Here is a 22935-nt window from a genome sequence, read left to right on the forward strand (position 1 = left end):
GCAGGTGCCTACATCGTTATTTAATTATATCGTACTAATGTATAAGAGGATTATTAAATAATTTGATAACTAATTACAATCATGTACGAGGAGTGGTCGATTTTCTTCTAAACTCCCTTTTGTTTTCTTTTTTCTTACATTTCAATTGTTGACAGTTAATCGGTTGTTCCTTTCTCTCATTTTTACAAACTTTCTGCTATATTTACGACACAATGACTAAAAAATCTTTTATACAATGTAGATGCGCGTATTTTTTAAAAGGTACGTCGCATTTTATTTACACGTCGAATCTCGTATTCACCAGCGAGATTATTTCAAGTCTGATCAAACTCTGCTGGGAAAATTTCTTTATTTAAACTCTCGTGGAGAGGTCGTTCTTTGGATTATTTTGCACAATCTTAAAAATCAGTGGCTAAATTTGTGCCAAAAAAAGAAACAAAAACAAAAAAGAAAGATGAGTTAGATTTAACTTGCGGTTAGTGAAATGACTATTCTTCGCTGTCTGTCGTCATATTCGTTTATGAGCAACAGTGAACACTTCGATAACTGCATCCTCCGGAAACAATTGGGGGATACAGAGCTGCGTATAAAATATGCAGCGAATATTTGCTACGAACACACATAGGTTTTGGTAGCTTCTTTTCTTCCCTTTTTGTGAGCTAGTTACGTTAGCTACGACGCCCATAATATATGTTAGATTTTTTACACAGCACTTTTCTTTAACTTACTACATTTTATATGTGATAGTCACATACCATAATTATAGACGAATCCATTTACAAATTGTTTAACTTTTCCTTTTCTTTTTTTTTTGCGGAATATAATCTCTATGGTATTAGCATATATTTTATGAAGGCAAACACATTCTCACCGTATGTCCATATATCAAATCGACAATGATTATCTTCTAAATTGTTTTTTTTCTTTCATCAAAAAATGTAGTAGTTAATATTAACTTCAAATGCTTATCAGTGAGTAATGTATAACAGCGTCTTTGACGTTCTTCGATACTTCACGTTTTAATATACGCGTGAGTATACAGTTAAATATTAAATAGATTTTACTATCGAAATGTAGCATTCCGAAAAAATTTCATAATACTTTTAGCCTTGTGATCAAGGCCCCCGTTAAATAAATAAATATTTGGATGAAACATATAAATGGCAAATTATAGAACATCTCACTTCACTGAGTCATTTCTTATTCTTTAGTCCAAAGGAAAAAAATAATTAAAGAAGAAAAATTTTTAAGTCGAATACAAGTACCACTTCGAGCTGAATCACAAAAAGTGTCTTATACTGCAACAATATACATGTATGTTCCAAAATAATTTAGAATTGTCTTAAACGCTACATTACGAAGAGCAAAAAGGAAAGCAGAAAATAATATTTCTACTATGAAATGAAATAATACACGAATAAAACTCTATTTATCTGAATCCACGTAGAAACAAACAGTTCAGTTCAACTGCAGTTATGCAGTTCACTGACTCTTCCTACTACCTACGATTTCATTCAAATAATATGATTTCATACTCATGGATAAATAGAACGTAAATAAAACTCGGATACATAGAATCGCTAAATAAAGCTTCGTCGCAAAGATGGTGTTCGATAAATGGAGTTTTATTGCATCTGTAAATAAAGAAATATAGACTTGCATTCAACTTATTTCTGTCAATCAAACCATAAGGTACAACCCGTTAAAAAGCTTAACATACTAGCTTATGAAGACACGCTGTATAAAAAATTGATTAAGATTGTTCGTCATTCGAAGGCCATTGTCCTGAATGATTCCAATCCCAATCCTTGCCTTTAGGACGAAACTTACTGGTACTCCCAGAGTTGTTCCAATCTCTATGAAAAAACTTTTTCTTAAAATGATGTCGTTCCGGATCTGGATGACGTTGATATTTTAGAGGCACCGAAGATGTGCTACTGCTACTACTGCTGTTACTGCTCGTACTACTACTGTTGGAGGGATTCGGTGGGCGAGGACTGGTCGGTGAAGGTGTACGTGGAGGTCCCAGTGCTTCATCTGGCGAGGGAATCACCGGTGGAGGTCCCGTCACCGTGCTGTCCGATCCTAAACCGCTGTCAGGACTTGTATTTACTCCCTCTGTAGATCTTCTTCGCTTGTCCAACTCCGTCGACGCGAATGCAACCAATCTATCAAATCCAGAACTGATACGATCTTGCCAATCCGCTTCTCCGTCTGCAAAATGAATTCCACTTAGATACACTGCTTACACGCTCTAAGACGGTACAACGTATTTTCATAAAAATAAGCCAATAACCCTTTTCAATAATCGTACAGTAAAGTATATTTGTATAATTGTAATTGTTACTTTGTCATTACTTATATGCACTATGCACATACGTGTTAAATCATAGTTATTGTGTAATAAAACGATTCTATTGGTAAAATAGTATATTATCTGTATTGTGTATGGAGATAGTAAATATTATTTTAAAGATAGTGTATAAGAAGCAGTACTGCTTGAAATATAGTTGTCATTAAAGATAAATGCTACAATGTAAATGTTCATCATGTAATTAGTAAGTGTCATTTGTTTTATTTTTGTTATGCAAATAAAAAATATGTGCGATATTTATCATGTACAGTACCTTGTAAAATCCACTTCATCTTTTCTTGTACAACGCATATAACTACTCAATGAAAGAAACACTACATTAATCGCATTTTATATATTATGCTATCATGCAGAAAAGCATGCACCAAAAATTACAAAAACCCATCAAGTAAAGATACAGTATTTTTATATAAATTTAACATGCTCCATCTGTTCTTAAGTTCCTTGTTATGCATAAGTAGGCTGTAAATTGTGAAATAACCTTTATTATTGTTTTTACCAAAAAAATTTCTTGAGTCTGGCTTATTTTCATGGAAAATTTATTATATTATATAGATAATATGTCTAATATTTATATAATATAAAAAATATATAAGAAAGCTAAAAATCTAAATCTGCATTTTATCGAATGGCTGTAATAACACTAATATAAAAAAGGAATTTTGGACAACTCCTGTGGGATAACTCACCAGCAACCACGAACCAACCCACAGGCAGCCGTACTTTTTGATTTCTCCCTCTGAATGTGTCTCAATCTCTAATAAAACAAGCTTCAAGGGTTGTGAGTGAGATTGAGTATGTGACAGACAGATCTAACCAACAAACAGCTACAGTGCATCTAACAAATACAGCAAACAACAACAAAAATAAATATAAATAAAGATCAAGTACCAGCTCCATAAGATAAGGGAAACCATAGACAATGATTGTAAACCATTAGTGCATAAAAAAACTAATAAAAGGTGCGTAGCAGAAATTAATACGATAGTATCTTAAGAAAGATAAAGCAAGGTGTTTAGAGTATAGGTTCTGTATAGTAAAGATTTAGAGTATTGATGAGTAGAGCAAATACACTTTGTGTACAGTAAAGTCAAAATGCTAATTGTGGAATGTAAAAGGGAAATATTTGCATTAATTTCAAGATATTTTTTTCCATTTTGTTGCTGGATTGATAACTTGTATTGCTATTTTATATTGCTGTGATCACATTGTAAAAATTAGTCTTTAGTATTTAGAAATATTTCAAAATTTCAAATATACTCATATTTTTTCCTACAGCCAGTGTGAAAAGCATATTTTAAAACTTAGATATATACATTCCAAAGCATTTCCTACTCTAATACTTTGACAGAATGCATAATAGAAGGAGTAAAATTGAAATATAGAACGTTCTGCTCACCGTCATCGCCAATACCATTTCGTTGTCTCTGCGTTGTCATTTGGGGCTCATCAACTAGCGGCGTGGACGTATTAGAATGTGGTTCCACAAGAGGACTCAATGGCGCTCCGCTTGTGCTTACTGATGATACCACTGCCTCTGTTTTTAGTGACATCGAAGGTTGTGATTGACAAATGGCTGTCACCATACCATTTGTTGTTGTACTGCCATTATTGTTGCTACTGGTTGCATATCGAGGATATGGTTGAAATCTATTACGATAGAACTATATGGGTCAAATCACTTTTCCTAACACAAAAGAAAGGAAAAGGAAAACTAAATAAAATTCTAATACCTTCTATTTGTAGTCAGTATTGACTCGGTTTTTGTGTTGTGATTATTTAAAATACGAGCATGTAAAGATGCAGCTAATCCTTCTACTGGCAAAAGCTCGCCGTTTGGTGTTGCCTGTGATGTATGTAATGGTGGTGGCGGATGGGCCTGTGTGAGTGACTGAGAAGGATTGTCAGAGAAATACGATTCATGATACGGTTTGATATCTGCACGAGGTAACTGGACTGGTGTGTATCTAAATAAGGAAAAATGAATTATAAAATGGAACTTCTAATTTATAAGAACACAATTACTACTAGATAAGCGTATAATATAATACCTTTGTGGTTGTGTTACTGGAGTAAATAACACAGATGATCTTGAAGTAGTGGTAGGAGTACATGTTGAAATGGCAGAAGAAGTTGGAGCGTAACTTGCTACGTGCGCCAGAGTTGATAAGCCAGCATCACCTTCTGCACTAGCTGGTCTACTGATAGGAGAATATACATTTTCTGGCCTTACAATTGCGCTCATATCAACAGCAGCATTTATTATAGATTGGTTGGATATTTCTAGCGTTCTCTCTATTTCTCCACTGACTAAATCACCGATTGTTCTAGTGCCGAGCAATCCATTTCCTCCTGTTACAATACGATTATCATGACTCGATTGCCTCGAGTCGATTGTTGGCCTATCAGATGGTGTTAAATGAGAGGAAAGACGTTCTTGAGAGAGGTGACGACGAAGTGCTAACTTCGCAGGTGAAACCTATAGAAAAATGGTTTACATATTAGATAAAATAATTGAGATAAAATTATTATAATATTACCTGTGTATAATCAGGAGTAGAAACATTTTGTGGCAATGCAATTCGTTTTCTATCTTGCTCAGTCTGATTTTGTAATTGCACCTGTAGTTGCATTTGTTGTTGCTTATTTCTATTTTGCTGATCTTCATTTAAAACACTCGTAATGATACTCTTTAATCTATCTTCGAAATTTGCAACCCTAGGAGGTTCCTGAGTTCTATTTGTTGTCTCCTTATTATTTATTTGCGATTGTGAGGATGAAATGGATGGTGAAGTAGTAGAAAAACTGAGAGATGCTTGTGGCAGTCTGGTTCTAGAATTAGTACTGGTACTAGTATTTTGTCTGTTTAATATTCGGCCAGCTTCTATTTGTCTGCCGGTTTCCAAGATCTTTTGCGCCAATATTTCTGGATTATTTTCCTGTATTTTCCCAATATCAGGAACATCAGGCCATTCTTGCGATCTAGAACGTCCTTCTCTATTTTTTCGTGACGATCCGCTCTTTCCATTTTGCTGCTGATGATGATGTTGACTTTGCGAGTGTTTAGAACCTAGTGCCTCTCTTTGTTGCTGAGCTATTGCAGCAACTTGTTTTTCATTACTTGCTCTTTCCAGGACATTTAGTTCATGTTCCAATTTGGATACCTGTAAATTTATTAGAACTCAATTTATGTATTTAAACATTTGTTTGTATTTAATTGTATAGTATATATTTTAATAATAAAAATGATAATAAGAACATTCTACCAACCTGACAATGTAATCTTTTACGTTGAGACAAAGTTGCAGAAATTTCTTTCAATATGTAATCCTGAGTAAGTGGTTGTGATGGATTTGATATGCCATTCGTATTTGTGAGACTACTATACTTTTCTTGTAATTCTTGATGTCTAAGCGCAGTTAATCTCGATTGTTCATTTTCCATAGATCCAACCTGGGCCTGTAGCTTACTTGCTTTAGCTTGCAACTGTTTGTGTCTAAGAACTATCTCCTTAGCCTTTGCAAGTAAATCTCCAGGCGATGTCGCATTTATACCTAACTCGGTCATTCTTGCTTTTAAAAGTGCTACACTATCATCAATTAATACCTTTATTTGTTTTTCTAATTGCGCCGCTCTCGATTGTAACTTTGAATTTCTTTCTCTTTCTTTTGCAATATCTGTATTGACTGACACTCTGTACGAAGGAGTTCTCATTGATTCTAACATGAGCATAAATTGGTCCCTGCATACGAAAATGTATTTGTATAAAGAAATACGTATACAAACAGCATACATATATGTATATTTTACAGAAAGCAAAGATACCTGTACAAGTCCAAAAGTATTTGTAATGCGTACGGAGTGGCGGACGGAGCAGGTGGTATACTAAGTTCTTCATGCACAGAGGTGGAATGTGACTGTAATGAAAGTGATAATGAAGACAGCTGTTGATCCACGCAACCGGGTGCGGGCGGTGGTTTCTTTCCCAAAGCTTGTGGAGATGTACTCAGTAATGTTTGACTATGCAATAAGTCCAAACCAGAAATATTAATTGCTTTCTTGGGCTTTGATTTCTTCACGCCTCTTCCCCTCTGTCTCCCTCTAGCTGGGGGTCTTATACCATTTGATTTTCTATTTAGTTTTCTACGGATCTTATTTGATTGCCGACGATTTTTAATGTTATTCTCATCTGCATCAGAATCGCTATTCGTTCCTTGTTGCTCCGAATGATTCGGGCTTTCTAACTGCCTCGAAAGATCCCGTTTAGCTCTATCACCTCTCTCACCTCTATTTGTAACCTTATTATTATTGTTGGCAGTGTTGTTTATCACAGAATCAGAATTTTCGTCGCCACCTTGTTTGTTATTCTTTAAACGGTGGAAATAACGTTCTAACTTAGTACGATCAATTACATGTAAATAATAAGATACCGGTTTACCAGTCCACGAGACAGAACCCTTTAGTGGTGACATCTCTGATACATGCATTATTGTACCAATATCTGTAAATAAAAAAGATATGTTTGTGACGCAGCACGTATATTGCGTCTTTTATAAAAATATGATACATTACCACTGAGATTTCTATCCGTTATGCGAAAGTTGAGGGGGCAAAATGATTTTGACGATACGATTCGTGCTCCATCCCGTAAATCAGCAAATCGTTCTTTCAGTTGATGGTCCACCGTTGGGCCAAATGCAAAATTATTAACAAACACTATCGTAGCTCCAGTAATGCTTTCACGATGTTCATCAGCTAAAAAATCGCCTTTTACCAAACGATATTCACCGCATCTTTTCCCATACCAATTCAACCATTTACGAAAGTTTACTTCCATACTCTAATATTTGACAAAAATAAGACTTGTACAGATAATATTAATTATTAATTCAACAGTACCGTCTCCAAAATATCTTAAAGAAGTAATGTACCTGTGCATATCTTGATGGTACATCAGCTCTTTCAACTCCAATACAAATTTTGCATAAAGTTGCTGCAGCCATTTGAAGAACCACTTGCCCAACTCCAGATCCCAAGTCAACAAATACATCATCTTCTGTTACATCAATTTGATCAATCATTTGACACACAAGTTCATAACTAGTTTCTCCATACACTTCTGGTGAAAATGGCTCATACTGATTTAATTTGTCTGGTTCCACTACTGCTTGATTATATGTTTGCTGAAGTATATGCCTAAGTAAACCTCGACTAGGTCTTTTATTCAATCTTTGAGATGGTAAACTAGTGCCTTTCTCCTATGTCAAATTATGCTCAATTATTATAAATAAATTATGGATTTAATTAAATATAACTAATTATTTTACTTACCAGTTGAACTAAACTATCAATTGCTCTATTAAATTTGTCACATAAATTTTTCATACTTTCATAATCTCTTGTGTCATAATCACATAAAATGTTATTTTCTAATGGTAGCTTTAGATCTGGCAAATCCTCACAAACCCATCTCATTGTTTCAACAACATCAAGTGCACCATCATGACGATCCTATAATTAATTAATAAAATCCATTTGATTCTCTTTCAAATATATAATTTTCATAAACATTATGTAAAATTCTGTTTCATCTTTTCCTTTTTTAATAAACTTATTCAGTAACTTAAACATAAATATAAAAATATTTTTTATCTGTCAATATTTTCCAACTTTAGAATTTATACCCTAAATATATTTTATAAAACCATATACAAAAGAATGTATAGAAAATAGAGAATATGTTATATACTAATGAAGATTTATAGCCTGCAATAAGGATGACCTCCTATTTGAGATTTCCTACTGTCATAAATCAGTATCCTTTGATTTATGACTCTAATACAAATGTTTTTAAATGTATTTAAACAAATAAATGTCTACAAATTAAAGTCAATAAAATAATCATTATAACATCAAAATTATATTACTACATTTGTAATTTAACACAGATAACTTGTAATTTATGACAATATCCATATTTTATTATTATCTTTATTTACAATAAAGAAACGATTAACCTACAATAAATAATTTATACGAGGAATTTAAAGGAAACTATTTTGTTTGGAAAAACCAAAGAATCATTTTTTTCTCTACATACATATGTACACAGAGTATACAGTGAACAATTAAGAACCTCATATATAATAACAAATAATTACAAATAAATACACGATGTAGAGAATTCGATAATTAAAAAAACTTTCCGACAGAGTAAAATAAACGTGACAACGAGATGAAATAAAGGTGGGAAAAAATCGCGTCGTGCGGTACATATACGATCAGCTGTGAGAGTGAGGGATAAAAGACAGGTCACGTACCAGCATTTTATGTATTTCCACCAATATCACGTAGTATTTCCCAAAGAACAATCACAAGTACGTAATTAGGAAGGTCCACTACTCACAGATCCGGATCCGGAGGTAAGGGGCCATTGATAGACGATCGGTTCTGCTCCGGCTGGCGAGTGCAGGCGCAGCTCCATTTTAGCAGGCCCGTCGTCCTCGTCCCCGTCGTCGTCGCCTTCCACTTCTTTAGTAAGTCGTTTCTTTCGAAAGCCCAGCTCAGGATCGTGTGTGACGTAACCACTTGGATTAACCGTTCGGTGGAGGATCGTGGTCGCTCGTCCTCCCCGCACTAGGACACTACCACCACGTAGACGACGCTCGCGGATCCCCCCGCTCCGCGGTTACATCGCCAGACATGAAAAGATACGAAGGGCCACCTCCAGCGACCGTCAATCCACGAGGGCAATCGTTAGTCCAAAAGGCAAGCATCCAACATTCGACGCGACGATGGGGAGGACGAAATGGAGCACGCCAAAACGGCCACCGAAAGGAACACGGAACACGAGGCGCACAACAGAAAAACACTGACAGACTATTGTGCTACTCGAGAAACAGCGGTTTGGGGGGGGATGACGACATCAAAACATGGCGTCATGTCTCTTCCTTCTACCGTATCGTGCTCGTGCGGCAGCACATCCGGGTGTTCCGCGCTAACTTACTTTACTGCGCATGCGCCTCTGGAACCGTTGAACTTTCGACCGCGGATACAACTTTCTTGTTGTGTTGTTATTATTTCACATTTTTTTTCAGTGTCGCTTTGTTCATTTTACATTTACAAGGAAATAAACTGAGTAGAGGTGAATTTTCGTCTGTTGATGAAATTAATCAGACCACCAGAGCAGATTGTTTTTTATATTATATATGTATGCTATAATATAAGGAGTTAATAACGAATGGACGATTAGAAAAATTCAGTTTATTGAATAAAGTTTGGGATGTAATACACATATAATGTTTAGGACCGTTATTCCTTTTAGTATATATAATAATGTTTCGTTTTAAATAAGAGGATAATCTATATACATGATTACGTATATATGAGAGCGAAAGTTACGATATCGATACTTCTAGAAGCGCAATTACATTTACGGGATGACCTATTGATAGAACATGGTATTTGTCACGTAGGCAGTCCACACAAGAATCAGCGCCTCTGTAGATAATGTACAGAACTTTAGTTCTGCTATTTAAGGTCATCATGTTGAGTAGTAAAGTCAAAGATGTACTGGACGCCGTATGTACATTTGAAAAAATTGTGTAACATAAGATCAAAATAAAAAGAACATATACTTAGTAAAATATTAACAAGAAAGTTGTACTAAATGTTCCATATACTTGTGAGAATATCTACCGATGTTTTGATTCACCTTACGGAGTTTATGCGAACTAAAAAGTACAGTTACCACTGAATGACGTGTTGCACATATTTTTTGATTGTAAATTGTAAATATATTAAAACTAGGTTAATTAGGTAACACAATAGACGTGTAGCCATGTCGGACGAATTGAAATTAGATCACCGTGCGAAAAAAAGGATCAAAGAGGTTAAAAGGAAAGCTAGACCAGGTAAACATGTCATAACCTAATTTCATAACCTATACGTTGACGTGATATGGGCGTAAATTACTTTTAACAGACAATTATTCTTGACGAATTATTTTATATTGCTAGTATGACTAGAAGTAATTGAGACACCGTTTGTCTTCTTGTGACGCTCGTCGTTATAAACAGAATTTGGATATGTGATACAAGACCGAACTATCTTTGCCGACCTTGGATGATGTAACTCCAAATTTCCTGAAAGTATTGCGATAATAATATAATATAATGCACTTATACGTAAATAGTTTACCGTTTAAATTGCTGTATAAACATTAAATATAATAAATTATATAGTGTCAGTAATATATACAAATCTTAATAAACCTTCATTGTTTACATAATATATTTTATTATTTTTATATTATTCAAACGTTTCATTCTTTCAAAAATCATTCCTATTCTTTTCTTTACAATAGTTAAATGTTTCTTCTAGAACTTGGTGATAAGGCTGCTTGGATCCAACATGGCTATAGTAAAAAATTCGAATCGTTTTGGAATTTCATTGATAATGTGGATCGTATTGACGAATCTAAAGTATCTACAGAAGAATTTATAGAAAAATATGAGAAACCTTACAAACCTGTGATAATACAAGGTGTTCAAAATGGTTGGAAAGCCCAGTATAAATGGACTATAGAGGTACATGTTTTTTAAATTAATTACAAAATATATTATTATCTATGACTAATAATTTTCCATTAAAATGCAGAGATTAGTAAAAAAATACAGAAATCAAAAGTTTAAATGTGGTGAAGACAATGAAGGCTATAGTGTAAAAATGAAAATGAAATATTATGTACGCTATATGCTTAATAATGAAGATGATTCACCTTTGTATATCTTTGATAGTTCCTTTGGTGAACACCCTAGACGAAAAAAATTACTAGAGGATTATGTTATTCCTAAATATTTCCGTGATGATTTGTTTCAATATGCCGGAGAACATAGAAGACCACCATATCGTTGGTTTGTTATGGGACCTGCTAGGTCTGGTAAGTATTTTAATTACTTTCATAAAATCATAAAAATTACAGTAATGATATTATCTGCTTTAAAAGATATCTATATAAATAACTGCTTTATCTAAACAATTATTTTAGACTACGTTATGAATAAGTAATGTGAATACAGGTACAGGCATACACATAGATCCATTAGGAACAAGTGCCTGGAATGCACTGATTTCTGGGCATAAAAGGTGGTGTTTATTTCCTACACATACTCCGCGAGAACTTCTTAAGGTATCTGCGACTGAGGGTGGTAAACAAAGAGATGAAGCTATTACATGGTTTTCTGTTATTTATCCACGTACAAAATTGCCTACCTGGCCACAAGATTGTTTGCCAATAGAGATTTTACAAAATCCTGGTGAAACTGTTTTTGTTCCTGGCGGTTGGTGGCATGTTGTTTTAAATCTTGATGAAACTATAGCAGTTACTCAAAATTTCTGTTCCCGTACGAATTTTCCAGTAGTGTGGCATAAAACAGTAAGAATTTATGTATAAAACAATGAATTTACAATAAAATAATATACATGCTGTATAATAATATACGTATGTTTTAATAATTTTGCTATAGGTACGGGGGAGACCAAAATTATCACGTAAATGGTTAAAAGTACTCAGGGATAAAGAACCAGAATTAGCAGCATTAGCTGAAACTATAGATGTAAAAGAAGATACAGGTGTTGCCAGTGATTCTTCTAGTGGTTCTTCAAGTAGTTCTTCAAGTACTAGTAGTAGTAGTCAATCAGAAGACAGTGCAGATGACAGTGGTCAAGAATCATTGACAACACATAAAAAGAAAAAAAGGTAGGAACTTGTTATTTTATTATATGTAGTTTTCGGACTGAAAGAAAACCATATTTAATATTATTATTAGTCCATTTATTTTTTTAATTATAAGTATAATAAGACATAATACTGTTTTTAAATTTTTAGAAGAAAACTAAATAACAGCCAACCCTGACAATATCAAGCATATGGGACCTACAGAGACCTCAGACTGTACAGTATTAATCAACAATTGTTTGTACTAAGAATAAATATTATAATTATTATGACCTTTATGTTCATAATAAAATAAATGCTAGATAATACCAAATTTGTTCTTATTAAGTAAATTTGTTTAAATACTATACTTAATCCACGATAATGCACTTAATTTTTGCTGAATCAATTTTTTTAATAATACATCTTTGGACTTCATATTTCTATATACTATAGAATCGTTTTGTTATTTAAAAATTACATTTATAAATTTTATACATGTGTTAAATGCTTATATCCATTAAGGCAGTACACGTAAAACTTGTTATAAAATATTTAAAGTGTCAAACACATCATACATATATGATCTCAAACATAAAATATCGAAATTAACACATCAGCAGGCAATAGTCAGGTGCATTATCATTACAAATCCTCGAATTAATTATCCATTGTGTTATAAATTAATACAAATTAACAAATAAATAAAAAAATATAATTACAAAATAAATACAACATTTCCAATGAGTGCATGTATTAGCTTTTCAATGAGTTGCTTCTCTGGAAAGTTCTTGCATCTCTCTTATAGTAGCTCCACAGCCTCACTGTTGCATCACTTCACGTTGACATCATATTGCATGCACCATATTGGAGTGTAAATAACATAGAAGCAAAGTAATACAAGAAATTAAATTAAATTTTCATATTCGTTAAGTTATACAAGTCAATGATTATGACAAGTATTATTTTCTACTACAACTTCATTCAATCAAACAAATGTTTTACATAGAATACATTCATAACTGCAACCACACTATTAATGACAAATTTTTGCTAAAAACTTGCATAAATACTTTCAAAAAGCAATACACACAGCTTTGATAGAAACGAATGAGAATCGATCAGTAAAAGAAATATGAAATTTTAAAGAAATATCATTACGTTATTCTTTCATGTTCAATAACTAATCTACCATGTAATATCAATAAACAATTTTACAAAAATTTAAAGCGCATTTCCGATTTTCATTACATTCGATGGTAATTACATGTCAAAGCGTTTGAGGCAGAAAATTAAAGTTACTATTATTTTATGATTTATCTTTTCATTGTATGGAATAATAATTTCGAAACTATAATAAACAAGTATGTAGGTGTGTAAGCAAACGAACTGTTGTCTGTTTTTTTTATAAATATTTACCAGCTGAAAAGTTAAAATTTTATCAAATAAAATTCATGGTATGTATTTATGATAAACATGTCCACACACTTTTATAAAACAGCTGAGTGGACAAGCATGCGCATTACCACACCAAAAAATTATAAATGCAAAGGAATATTATGCAGCAAAATAGAAAAATAAGTTAAAGGGAAACTGTGGAAATAGACATGGATAATGAGGAATCGGGAATACGCCACAGCTTCACCTCTCCAGAGCTGCAATCAACATTTTAGATGTTATTCCGTTCAAGAAAGTTATGTCAAGTACTGAACCCGAGCAAATATTTCAACTTAAAATAATTTATCTAATCAAGTCCTCAAAGTTAATTTAGAATAATGTAAAATTTGTATGTTATTGCAGCTTATATTTCCAATATGCTTCGGGTCAGTTTAGTATGAGCAACAATACAAAAATGCATACTTACTTGCTTGCAGTAAAAACGTGTTGCTGATTAGTTGTTACAGCATTGATAGCAGTACCGTGTGCTCGAACTTCTCCTATTGGAGTACATTCTGCTTGATCCTTTGGTACAGACCACGCTTTTAACACACCCCCTCTGCATCCAGATATCATTACAGATCCATTGTTAATCATACACAAACCCAAGATCCAATCTTTGTGAGCATTATTTAGTGATTGAACTAGTTCCATTCTGCTCAAATCCCATCGTTTAATACACATATCCCTTGATCCTAAAAAAAGTTTATTATAAATTTTAAAAATATCTTGAATGTATTAAAGGCCATAATGATGTTAGAAACCTGATTTTAAAAATACTTGCCAGAAAACAATGTCGATTCGTAAGTTGTCAAACATTGAACACCATCATAATGTGGAGGTGCCAGACTGACCGATTGCCCGGATGCGTTTGGTTCAACAAGAGATATCAGATGATCTTTGCTACCTGTTATCACCCTTCCATCATCTGCGACAGCTAAACACATTACTGCTGCCGTATGTGGTGTACTTAATCTTCCAGTGTGTGTTAATTTACGGAGATCCCATACTCTGACTTTATCGCTAGACGCGGTATATAATTCTTGCTCATCTATACTGAGCACTAAATCATTGATGGTTGTTTCACCAACAGGAACTTGAAGCACTCTAGATGGAGTTGATAATGCGAGTGGTCCACTTTGAGCTTGACCAGATGAAAATAAAGTTTTCACGCAGCTGTTTCCTGTACGCAAATCCCAAACTTTTACATATGCTGAAGAAACACTGAATAATAAATTATGCATTGGTGAATATTTCACCGCTACGACGTTGTTCGGATGACCACTTAATGTGAGATTCTCAATTCCTGTCCCTAAATCCCATACTTTGACAGTTCGATCTAAAAATTTTATACATAATTAATGTATAAATAGTATTGAGAGAGAGAGAGAAAGAGAGAGAGAAAGAGAGAGAGAAATGTAGGATACTTTTAAAGATGTTAAATATTTGTTTTACGTCTGATACCTTTTGAACCACTGAAGAGCAAATCAGAAGTTACACATATAGTCAGTACTGCTTTGCTATGTCCTTCGGCAACGTGAGTGCATTGCAAAACAGCTCGTGGCTGTGTCTGAAAAAAATATATATCATGTACAACTAATAGAATGCAGTATTCATACTGTATTTACCTTGCCTTGATATTGAGAAATAATTCCTTTCATAGGTTGTGGATCTGTAGATGTTGGTTGTCTACTTGCAGTTAGTCTAGAGAAAACGTTTTCTTCTCGACTATTGAACCGTCGGTATGTAGTCGGAGATCCAGGAGGTGATGACACATCTGTATGTGCTACTTGTTCCCTAGTTGAGGGTTTGTTATGTTAGCGTGTTAGTTAGCCGGAAATCTTGTCAATTTTAATCCGAGGTAAGCTATATTGGCTCAATACAATATGGATCATGCAAGTGCATTATTGTAAGATATAATTGTAAATTGATTTTATTATAATTAGTAACAGTGTTGCTGAATTATAAATATATTAATCTGTATAACATTAAATATATTATAGTATAAGAAAATATTACACGTTGATATTTGGAAAATAAAAACTATAATAATAAATGGTTAATTTATAAGAAAACTGTAATTAATGCACATCATGATTCATTACAGAAAATGTTTAAAGAAATTTAAACAAAAAACAAAAAAAAGAATGATCCACCAAGGGGCTTTTTAAAAGTATTTTCATAGAACAGTGTACCTTAAGTGTTTGTGCTTTTATTTATTAATTGTCATGTATACAAAATAACTGCTTACATATATACAAATTCATGATTCTTTTGCGAAACAATGTGTTTTATACAAATAGAAAATTTTGCGACATTTATACATATTTATATTAGAGAAAGATAGAAATGTATATAATACATTGAATAAATTGTTTGGCATTAAAACAATCTTAATAAGGTACCTGTAGTAAGAACAATAAATAAAATGTTATTATTACCAAATTTCCCGAAAACTAACGAATTTTCAAATGCATTTCGTATGAGATATAAAATTTTGTACAAATTGTATCTTCTTGCCTAATGCAACAATTTGTATGTTAGTAATCTTATTTTGTAAATTATTAACGTAAGCAAAATGTGAAAAAAAACAAAATATAGAATCAAAAGAAATAATTTTTAATAAAGTCAATTCCATTAATATATACTTTCTTGTGTTTATAACAAAAGAAATTATGTCACTGGTATACCTTTTCTGGCTATAGTTCAAACAAAATTAAAATCTCATGATGAAAATATTATTAAATGCACTTGTCGAGAATGACACAGATCTTTTTAAGAAAAAAAATTAATCAGTAGTGCATGAAACAAGGCGTCAAGACAAAGATATACAAAGAATATAAAAATTAGGACGTGCTGCAGGATTATCACTCACATGGAGCCTCCACCAGGATGAAGCGGTCGTCGCAGCGGCCTTGGCGATGTACTATCACGTCGACTTAGAGTCGGGGATCCACCACTTATGCTACCATGACTTCTGGTTAAAACCAATCCTCTTACGAAAGAAAAATGTTCATTTTATATTTCACATTACATGATTAATGTTATTGGAGAATAACTGTACTTACTTTAAACTACCAGGTGCACTAGGCACCCTCGTAAGTGGATGATTATGACTTTGATTTTGTTCTTCTGTCTTTAAATTATCTGGATTAGCTTGAACTCCATAAAGGAGCTCTTGAGGTTGTGTAGTCCTTCTGCGTACTTTATTGTTACGTTGTTTTTCCTCTCCAACAATAACTTGAGTGTAATTTTCACTAATATTTCAAGTTAAATAAATATTACTAATAGATATTGCTAAGAGGTATTAAAAAAATAGTGTATGACTTACTTATCTGGTGATGAACTCCTAGAACTAGGTGGACTATAATTCATAGTACTATGATTATTCGTAAGCGATAAAAGATCTCTGTCTCGCAACACGTGCTCCAATAATTGATGTTGCACATCACTTTCTTGCGCAACTTGATTTAGTCTTGATTCCATGTCTCGGACTTCAAGCTGCTTTTGTGCAGCCACGCAACTTTGCTCGACAGTAAAAGCTAGCATTCTTTGTAATAAATATTGAGCCTCATCTACCGACTGAATCGTTGATATAAGAGCTTCAACACCAGGTTCCCCTTCGCCTTCACCATCTCCCATTTCCATCATATCACGTTGACATTCAGAGATACTATCCTGTAAAGAATAACTTGAAGAACAAAGCAACATTAACTTGGCTAACATAAGAAAAGAAAGTTACCTGTAGATAGCTAATTTTACTTCTCACATTATCAATTTCTTCATCTATGTCGATTGTGTCACCTCTCGAACTTTCTATAACATTTCTGTGTTTTTGAAGCTTTTCAAGTTCTCTACCTAGTTCTTCTCGTTCTTGAAGAAGTCTTTCCATTTCTCTCTCCGTTTCTGCAGCTGCCTGCTTAGCCAATGCTTGCTTAGCAATGGTTCTTTCAAATGTTTGCCACCTTTGTTTTAATGCTTTTGGGTTAATTGGTTTAGGTGGTGCTCTACCGGCAGCCTTTTGGCTTAGACCTCTGTCTCGTTTTCTTAACGCTGAAACTTCTTCTTGTTTGCGTCTAAGAACTACTTCTTTCATTCTTTTATCTGCCTCAAGCGTTCGAATCGTATTTGCATTCTTCCTACTTTCCTTACGCAATTGTGCTATTTCTCTATTACGTCTCAACTCATTTTCTTTATGTCTCTGTGCTTCTTCGCGCATTTTATTCAGAAGTTTTACTTTTGCTCGCTTCATCTCTGCCAGTTCATTTCGAAGTCCTCTTAACCTGTTTTCATTCTGAGATTGACTCTTAAGTAGCCTCGCATGTTCCTTCTTTGCAGATTGCAAAAGTCGTACTTCTTTTTGCATAGCAGAAAGTTTCTTTTCATATTCATCGCGTAATTTTTTCACTTTTTCTGTTGGTGGTATTGGTTGTTGTTGTAATGATTGCAACACCTTATCTCTTTCTTCTTGGGTATTTCTGATTCGAGCTTGTAATTGAGCAAGTTTATCTTCGTAATGTTGCTTCATAGTTTGTAAACGTCGTTGAGAAAGTTCAAGTTCTTGTATTAGTCGTTGTTTTACATCAATATCTGACGTTAAAGCTTCCAATTCACGACCCATAGCTGCTTCTTCTTCGTCTTCTTCTACAAAACATTATATTATATATGTCGGGTTTACATTAGAATTAGAGTTAGGGGCGTGAAACGAATCTTCGTTCGGATTACACGTTGTCGTTATGCAATAGAGAAGACATTGACTAGTGCAAATACGATTATTATAGAATTGGACAAGTAACCGTGGTAATTAGATACTCGAGAAACTAATGACAATGATCCTAGGTTCAATAACGAATTCGCGGTCAACGGGATGCTAGATGAACATGCTCACAATATCTAAGTCGGACTCTTTGTTAAAACGTGGAATATTCACTAAGCGTACAGACACTAAGTAACTCGCTAATACGACCTCACGAGAGATTTCCGTCGCGATGATGCTGCGGAGGAAAACTATGATGGGGTGTGTCTAAGGACACAAGATCATCGGATTCGTCGAGGATAGCCTTCGTTCAGAAGGCGAGGGAAATTGGCGTTGCTGCTAATTAGTCAATCTCCATATCTATGCTAGCCGCCCTCAAGGGAAAGTTGCTAGTGGGAGACGCCGTTCGTTGAAAAATAGGTCTCTCCTATCTTCCCGTAGCTGGGACAAAGACTGTTTGTTTGAAAGACTTTAGTCAACTAAATCTTAAGATTTATAACGAGCCCTCAGGCTAGCTGAACATGTACTGCGGAGACGCATCGACATCTGGCAATCATCTTACTCGAAGAATAGGGTCTGCGTGTGGCGACCCACGGGACAGAAACCGTTGGAATGTTTACTGTCGCGTGCCGCTACAAATATTTCTTTTAAGGAGAGCTATAGAATTACTCCGTACCTTTGTTAGACAAAGCGTTCATCCCGTGACCGCGGCTACGTTCGGCGACTGGCTGTCGCCTCGAGACCAAGCTCATTATCACAAATCTCGAACAAATACAATCGGATCGAAAGACGACAACTGTTTAATTACGCCTATGGTAGAATCTAGATTACGGTGTTAGGGGATTATCCCGAAGTTCCAAAGGGGAGGCTTCGATGTCCTTTCATCTCCGACATATATAATTATATATTATCTAAATTATATATATAATTATAATTATATATATATATATACCTTTTCTATCGGAATCATCATCTGAATCATCTTCGCTCACAGAATCCTGCCCTGCTTCTGTATCATCACCTTCTGTTTCATCTCCTGTTTTCCCAGCAATATTGGAAGTATGTCCATGCTGTTCCTTTAATGCAGTTAATGTTTCAATTTCTTTTTGTAGTTCTTTCTTAGCATCATTTAATACTGATGTAGAGTCACTATGAAATATGTATCCAGAATCACCATAAGGGTTGGCAGCATTAACCTGTGTGAATTGAAACACCATTCGAAAATCAATTGCTACATAGGTTAATAACAAATGTATCTGCTATTACTATATGCCTTACAACTATCTATGTGCTATTATACCTGTATTTGACGTTTCTTCAATTGCTGATACATAGCTTCTGCTTCTAAAAGACGAGCTCTTAGTTCTTCTATTTCTTGCAAATATCCTTGTATTAAACTCGTCACTTCAGGATTTTCACCTGTTGATGACAACCATTGACCGGTATCTTTTTCTGCCTGCAGAAGAACATTCTTTGCTGTCAATGCTTCAACTGTTTCTGAAAGGGCTTTTACTCTAGTACGAAGACTCTGTAATTCACTGTTCAACATTTGATTTTCATGCCAAGCATCGTTTATACCATCTTCACCAACAACTCTTTTTCCTAATAAAAAATAAATAACATTAATAAAATTAAAATTTTAACTTTTCATAATAAATTTGATATGTTATAAATACCAATTCTCCATATCCATATAATATTTTACACATTTACCTTGCCTATATTCCATTAATTCTAATTGAAGCTGCTGTATTTCTCTTCTAAGAGAAGCAATTGTTCTTGAACTCTTATCTTGATTAATTGTAACTTTATTCTTTATGTTCCTTGCTCTGTTTGCATACTTCAGAGTACTTAAAGTTTCCATAAAATCTCTATCACTTGGTGATACACAGGCTATCATAACAGTTTGACTATTACCTACAACCATTGTACATAAATATTTATTGATAAATTAATACAATTAGAATAAAAGTATGTATTTTATAAATATATTTATGATTCTATTACCTCCTAGTGAATCTTGAAGCAGCCTTGTTAGCTTTGAATCTCTGTAGGGTACATGTAAAGCTCTTTTTGTCTTATCGCCAAGTGCAGAAATTACATTACCTAAAGCCAACTATAATGCAAAAAATAATTGTTCTGATGGTAATTACAATATTGTGTAGTTCTCCTATAAAATTATCAATACATTACCAATCCACAATTTATAGAAATCCCTTCTTTTGCTCTATCTCCAGTAGCACCAGTTCTTTTTAGCCTTTCTGATCCAGCTAAATCTACAAAATGAAATTTTGCAGTTAATGTTTCAAATTCACCAGCAGGTTCAGAGCCACTTGTATCAACATCAGCATCTGGATCTTCAACTTTTACGTATCTTTGCTGCTTTATATATAGTGTAAATATTGCATGTGATCTTGATGACTGGGTATTCATTTGGGTAGATCCAGTTGTACGTGACAATGCTCCTAATCTTAAATACTCTAATGCTTCCTCTGGACTAGTAACAATTCGTGGTTCCACTCCAGCTAAATGAATATTGCCTGAGGGATCTTCATGAATACGAGCACCACCCCTAGGACCACCAGGTCCTAGTAAATCTTTCAAGTCCTCATTATACAATTCCAAAAATTGTGCAGTAACCTATTATAACACATAAAGAAAACAATTTATATAGAAGAAACATTTTATCTTATGAAATATTAAATTTCACTCATAAGTAGAATAATTTATTTCAGTGAAGTAACATGGATTTAGAATTGTATACAAATTTTCTTTGCAAACCTTAAATTCCGGAGGCATTTGTGCACGTTCTCTAGCCTGCTGTTGTTTTTCCGCAATACCATTGAACAGGTGTCTAATAGCTCTTGGAATAATTCCAACTACAGCTTCACCTACTTCCACATCAAATCCAGTACCCATAGTATATGTTTTACCAGACCCAGTTTGACCATATGCAAGAACAGTTGCATTATATCCATCTAATGCACCTTCTACCAAACGTGCAACACATGTTTCATGAATTGTGCTTTGTCCAACACCAGTATCAAAAACATAATCATATGTAAAGGCCTTGTCTGGTCCAAGAAAGACTTGGGGTTCTCCTGGAGGTACTTGAGTACAAATTCTACACATGTCAATTACTTCACGTGCTACTTGAGGCCTTATTCTGTGATTAATAACAATAAATTATGAATTACCGATATTTCTTAATATTTCGATAGAAGAAAATTAAATATTAAAGATTAAATACGAATATAAACAATGAATATGAAAAAGAAAAAGTACAAATGATTTTTATTTTTCATACATAAATTACGTTTAATCAATTCGTATTCGTATTCATATATAATGTATTACGTTGTAGTCACATTTAATGTGTTATAATCAACATCATCGTACACAACGCATCAGCTGTTACTGTAATAAAAATCCCGCGCGATGGTAAGAACAAATATATACAACAAAATCCATAAAGAATACAGCTAAAGAACAATTTGAAAATATTCAAATAAGGAAAAGACCAGATGATTAAATGTAGGAATGACTAATATAAACAATTGGAAATTGAATAAATTATGAAGAAACGAAGAAAATATGGTGGGGGAGGAAAAATTCATTCATCAGAAATCGAGATGCATGTTCGTCGTTCGGTATACAACCGGTAATAAAGCCTACGACCTACGCATCCAATTCTTTAAAAGGAGATATTATGCGATTAAAGTACGCAATGCAGTACTGCGTAAAAAAGAATGCTGACGGCATTTCAATTATAAAATAACTTTATCGAAAAATAACAGGGAGATTTGGAAGATAAAAACGAAAAATATTAATGACAAATATCGCATTTACATATCGTTATGAGTTTGTTAATAAAATAAATAATTTTAAAGAGGTGAATAAAAAATTAAGGATATTAAGAAACATATGAATATGTCGATAGTTAATTCGTGTAACTGTTTTAGTAAGGATATTCGGAGAAATCTGTAATCATGTTGAAACGGTCTAAATAGAGGAATTTTCTAAAATCGTGAAAGTGTAACAGGAATCAATGCCTTTCGCAATTCTAATCATTGGATTCGTAACAATGGATCCCAAGTGAAAGAAAAAATACATATCTATAGTAATAGATAAGATACACCGGGAAGGAATATATAATGACAATACGCGTAAATTACGGAAACATTGGAAAAGTACAGCATTTTTTACAGCAAAATTTTTACGTTTTGAATTCGAATAATACTTCCCGCGAATCTTACAGTTATTATTAACTGTATCACATCGGTGATATAAGCTGTCACCGCGTATGTCGTTTTAGTAGCTTAGTTTGCGACAATGTAGCCTACTTGACAGAGTGTCTTGCACAAAAACAATTTGATGAATTGATGTTTTAATAGAAAACCTGGACTTACCGTACGGCAACGCGTACACTCGTATCATCAGACATCTCGATATTGAATATTGTGTAACTCTTTAGGATGTGAAAGCAGAAAGAACAAAATCTCACTGGAGAAATCAACGAGAAATTGGTGCGATTAGGCCGAAACTATTAGGCGATGGGGCTATAATTTTTCGATATACAGATATACTGAATGCGCACGCGTTATTAGATGCGGCGACCGTGAAAATTCCGCATTTTTCGTCGTGGACGCG

The 22935-nt window shown here is 33.8% G+C and overlaps 3 protein-coding genes across 7 annotated transcripts; 1 reads left to right on the forward strand and 2 right to left on the reverse strand.

Annotated features, from left to right (window-relative positions):
* Nucleotides 1-507: 507 nt before the first annotated feature.
* Nucleotides 508-9378, reverse strand: LOC100744223 (histone-lysine N-methyltransferase, H3 lysine-79 specific). 4 transcript variants are annotated; one of them, XR_001102599.3, is made up of 12 exons: nucleotides 8781-9378; nucleotides 7706-7885; nucleotides 7306-7632; nucleotides 6947-7214; nucleotides 6200-6875; nucleotides 5645-6116; nucleotides 4915-5538; nucleotides 4426-4853; nucleotides 4108-4341; nucleotides 3774-4024; nucleotides 3064-3212; nucleotides 2082-2214 (listed from the first exon to the last, which is right to left on the reverse strand). XR_001102599.3 is itself a non-coding variant. In XM_012390611.3 (11 exons), the coding sequence occupies exons 1-11, from the start codon at nucleotides 8856-8858 to the stop codon at nucleotides 1754-1756; spliced, it is 3966 nt and encodes a 1321-aa protein (XP_012246034.1). In that variant the 5' UTR covers nucleotides 8859-9378; the 3' UTR covers nucleotides 508-1753. The 4 variants fall into 4 exon arrangements, 3 of the variants coding, with proteins under 3 accessions (XP_012246034.1, XP_012246033.1, XP_003492747.1); XM_012390611.3 differs by lacking the exon at nucleotides 3064-3212 and having other exon boundaries at nucleotides 508-2214; nucleotides 3774-3991; XM_012390610.3 differs by lacking the exon at nucleotides 3064-3212 and having other exon boundaries at nucleotides 508-2214; nucleotides 3774-3994.
* Nucleotides 9379-9412: 34 nt separating this feature from the next.
* LOC100744427 (bifunctional arginine demethylase and lysyl-hydroxylase PSR) lies at nucleotides 9413-12419 on the forward strand. Its single transcript, XM_003492701.4, has 6 exons — nucleotides 9413-10287; nucleotides 10757-10962; nucleotides 11033-11315; nucleotides 11455-11810; nucleotides 11902-12134; nucleotides 12264-12419. The coding sequence occupies exons 1-6, from the start codon at nucleotides 10215-10217 to the stop codon at nucleotides 12289-12291; spliced, it is 1179 nt and encodes a 392-aa protein (XP_003492749.1). The 5' UTR covers nucleotides 9413-10214; the 3' UTR covers nucleotides 12292-12419.
* On the reverse strand, nucleotides 12188-22918 carry LOC100744032 (kinesin-like protein KIF21A). 2 transcript variants are annotated; one of them, XM_003492698.4, is made up of 16 exons: nucleotides 22695-22918; nucleotides 21067-21451; nucleotides 20479-20925; nucleotides 20293-20401; nucleotides 19999-20202; nucleotides 19586-19887; nucleotides 19238-19481; nucleotides 17272-18173; nucleotides 16861-17207; nucleotides 16598-16786; nucleotides 16405-16524; nucleotides 15158-15326; nucleotides 14994-15099; nucleotides 14314-14868; nucleotides 13957-14224; nucleotides 12188-12927 (listed from the first exon to the last, which is right to left on the reverse strand). In XM_003492698.4, the coding sequence occupies exons 1-16, from the start codon at nucleotides 22727-22729 to the stop codon at nucleotides 12849-12851; spliced, it is 4461 nt and encodes a 1486-aa protein (XP_003492746.1). In that variant the 5' UTR covers nucleotides 22730-22918; the 3' UTR covers nucleotides 12188-12848. The 2 variants fall into 2 exon arrangements, with proteins under 2 accessions (XP_003492746.1, XP_003492745.1); XM_003492697.4 differs by having other exon boundaries at nucleotides 12188-13747.
* Between the last annotated feature and the right edge of the window lie 17 nt (nucleotides 22919-22935).

Source organism: Bombus impatiens, unplaced genomic scaffold (assembly GCF_000188095.3).
Source record: "Bombus impatiens unplaced genomic scaffold, BIMP_2.2 scf_0830, whole genome shotgun sequence".
NCBI lineage: Eukaryota > Metazoa > Arthropoda > Insecta > Hymenoptera > Apidae > Bombus > Bombus impatiens.

What these genes read in the sequence shown, in the direction of transcription:
- LOC100744032 (XM_003492698.4), bottom strand. Translation starts at nt 22,729, where the DNA reads ATGTCTGATGATACGAGTGTACGCGTTGCCGTACG. An exon ending in TGAAGAAACGTCAAATACAG is followed by an intron (nt 19,482 to 19,585) that starts GTATAATAGCAC and finishes CAATTCACACAG; the next exon opens with GTTAATGCTGCCAACCCTTA. An exon ending in GTAAAATTAGCTATCTACAG is followed by an intron (nt 17,208 to 17,271) that starts GTAACTTTCTTT and finishes TATTCTTTACAG; the next exon opens with GATAGTATCTCTGAATGTCA.
- LOC100744223 (XM_003492699.4), bottom strand. Translation starts at nt 8,858, where the DNA reads ATGGAGCTGCGCCTGCACTCGCCAGCCGGAGCAGAACCGATCGTCTAT. An exon ending in CTACTCCTGATTATACACAG is followed by an intron (nt 4,854 to 4,914) that starts GTAATATTATAA and finishes ATTTTTCTATAG; the next exon opens with GTTTCACCTGCGAAGTTAGC. An exon ending in CCAGTAACACAACCACAAAG is followed by an intron (nt 4,342 to 4,425) that starts GTATTATATTAT and finishes TTCCTTATTTAG; the next exon opens with ATACACACCAGTCCAGTTAC.
- LOC100744427 (XM_003492701.4), top strand. Translation starts at nt 10,215, where the DNA reads ATGTCGGACGAATTGAAATTAGATCACCGTGCGAAAAAAAGGATCAAA. An exon ending in TAAAAGGAAAGCTAGACCAG is followed by an intron (nt 10,288 to 10,756) that starts GTAAACATGTCA and finishes TGTTTCTTCTAG; the next exon opens with AACTTGGTGATAAGGCTGCT. An exon ending in AGTATAAATGGACTATAGAG is followed by an intron (nt 10,963 to 11,032) that starts GTACATGTTTTT and finishes ATTAAAATGCAG; the next exon opens with AGATTAGTAAAAAAATACAG.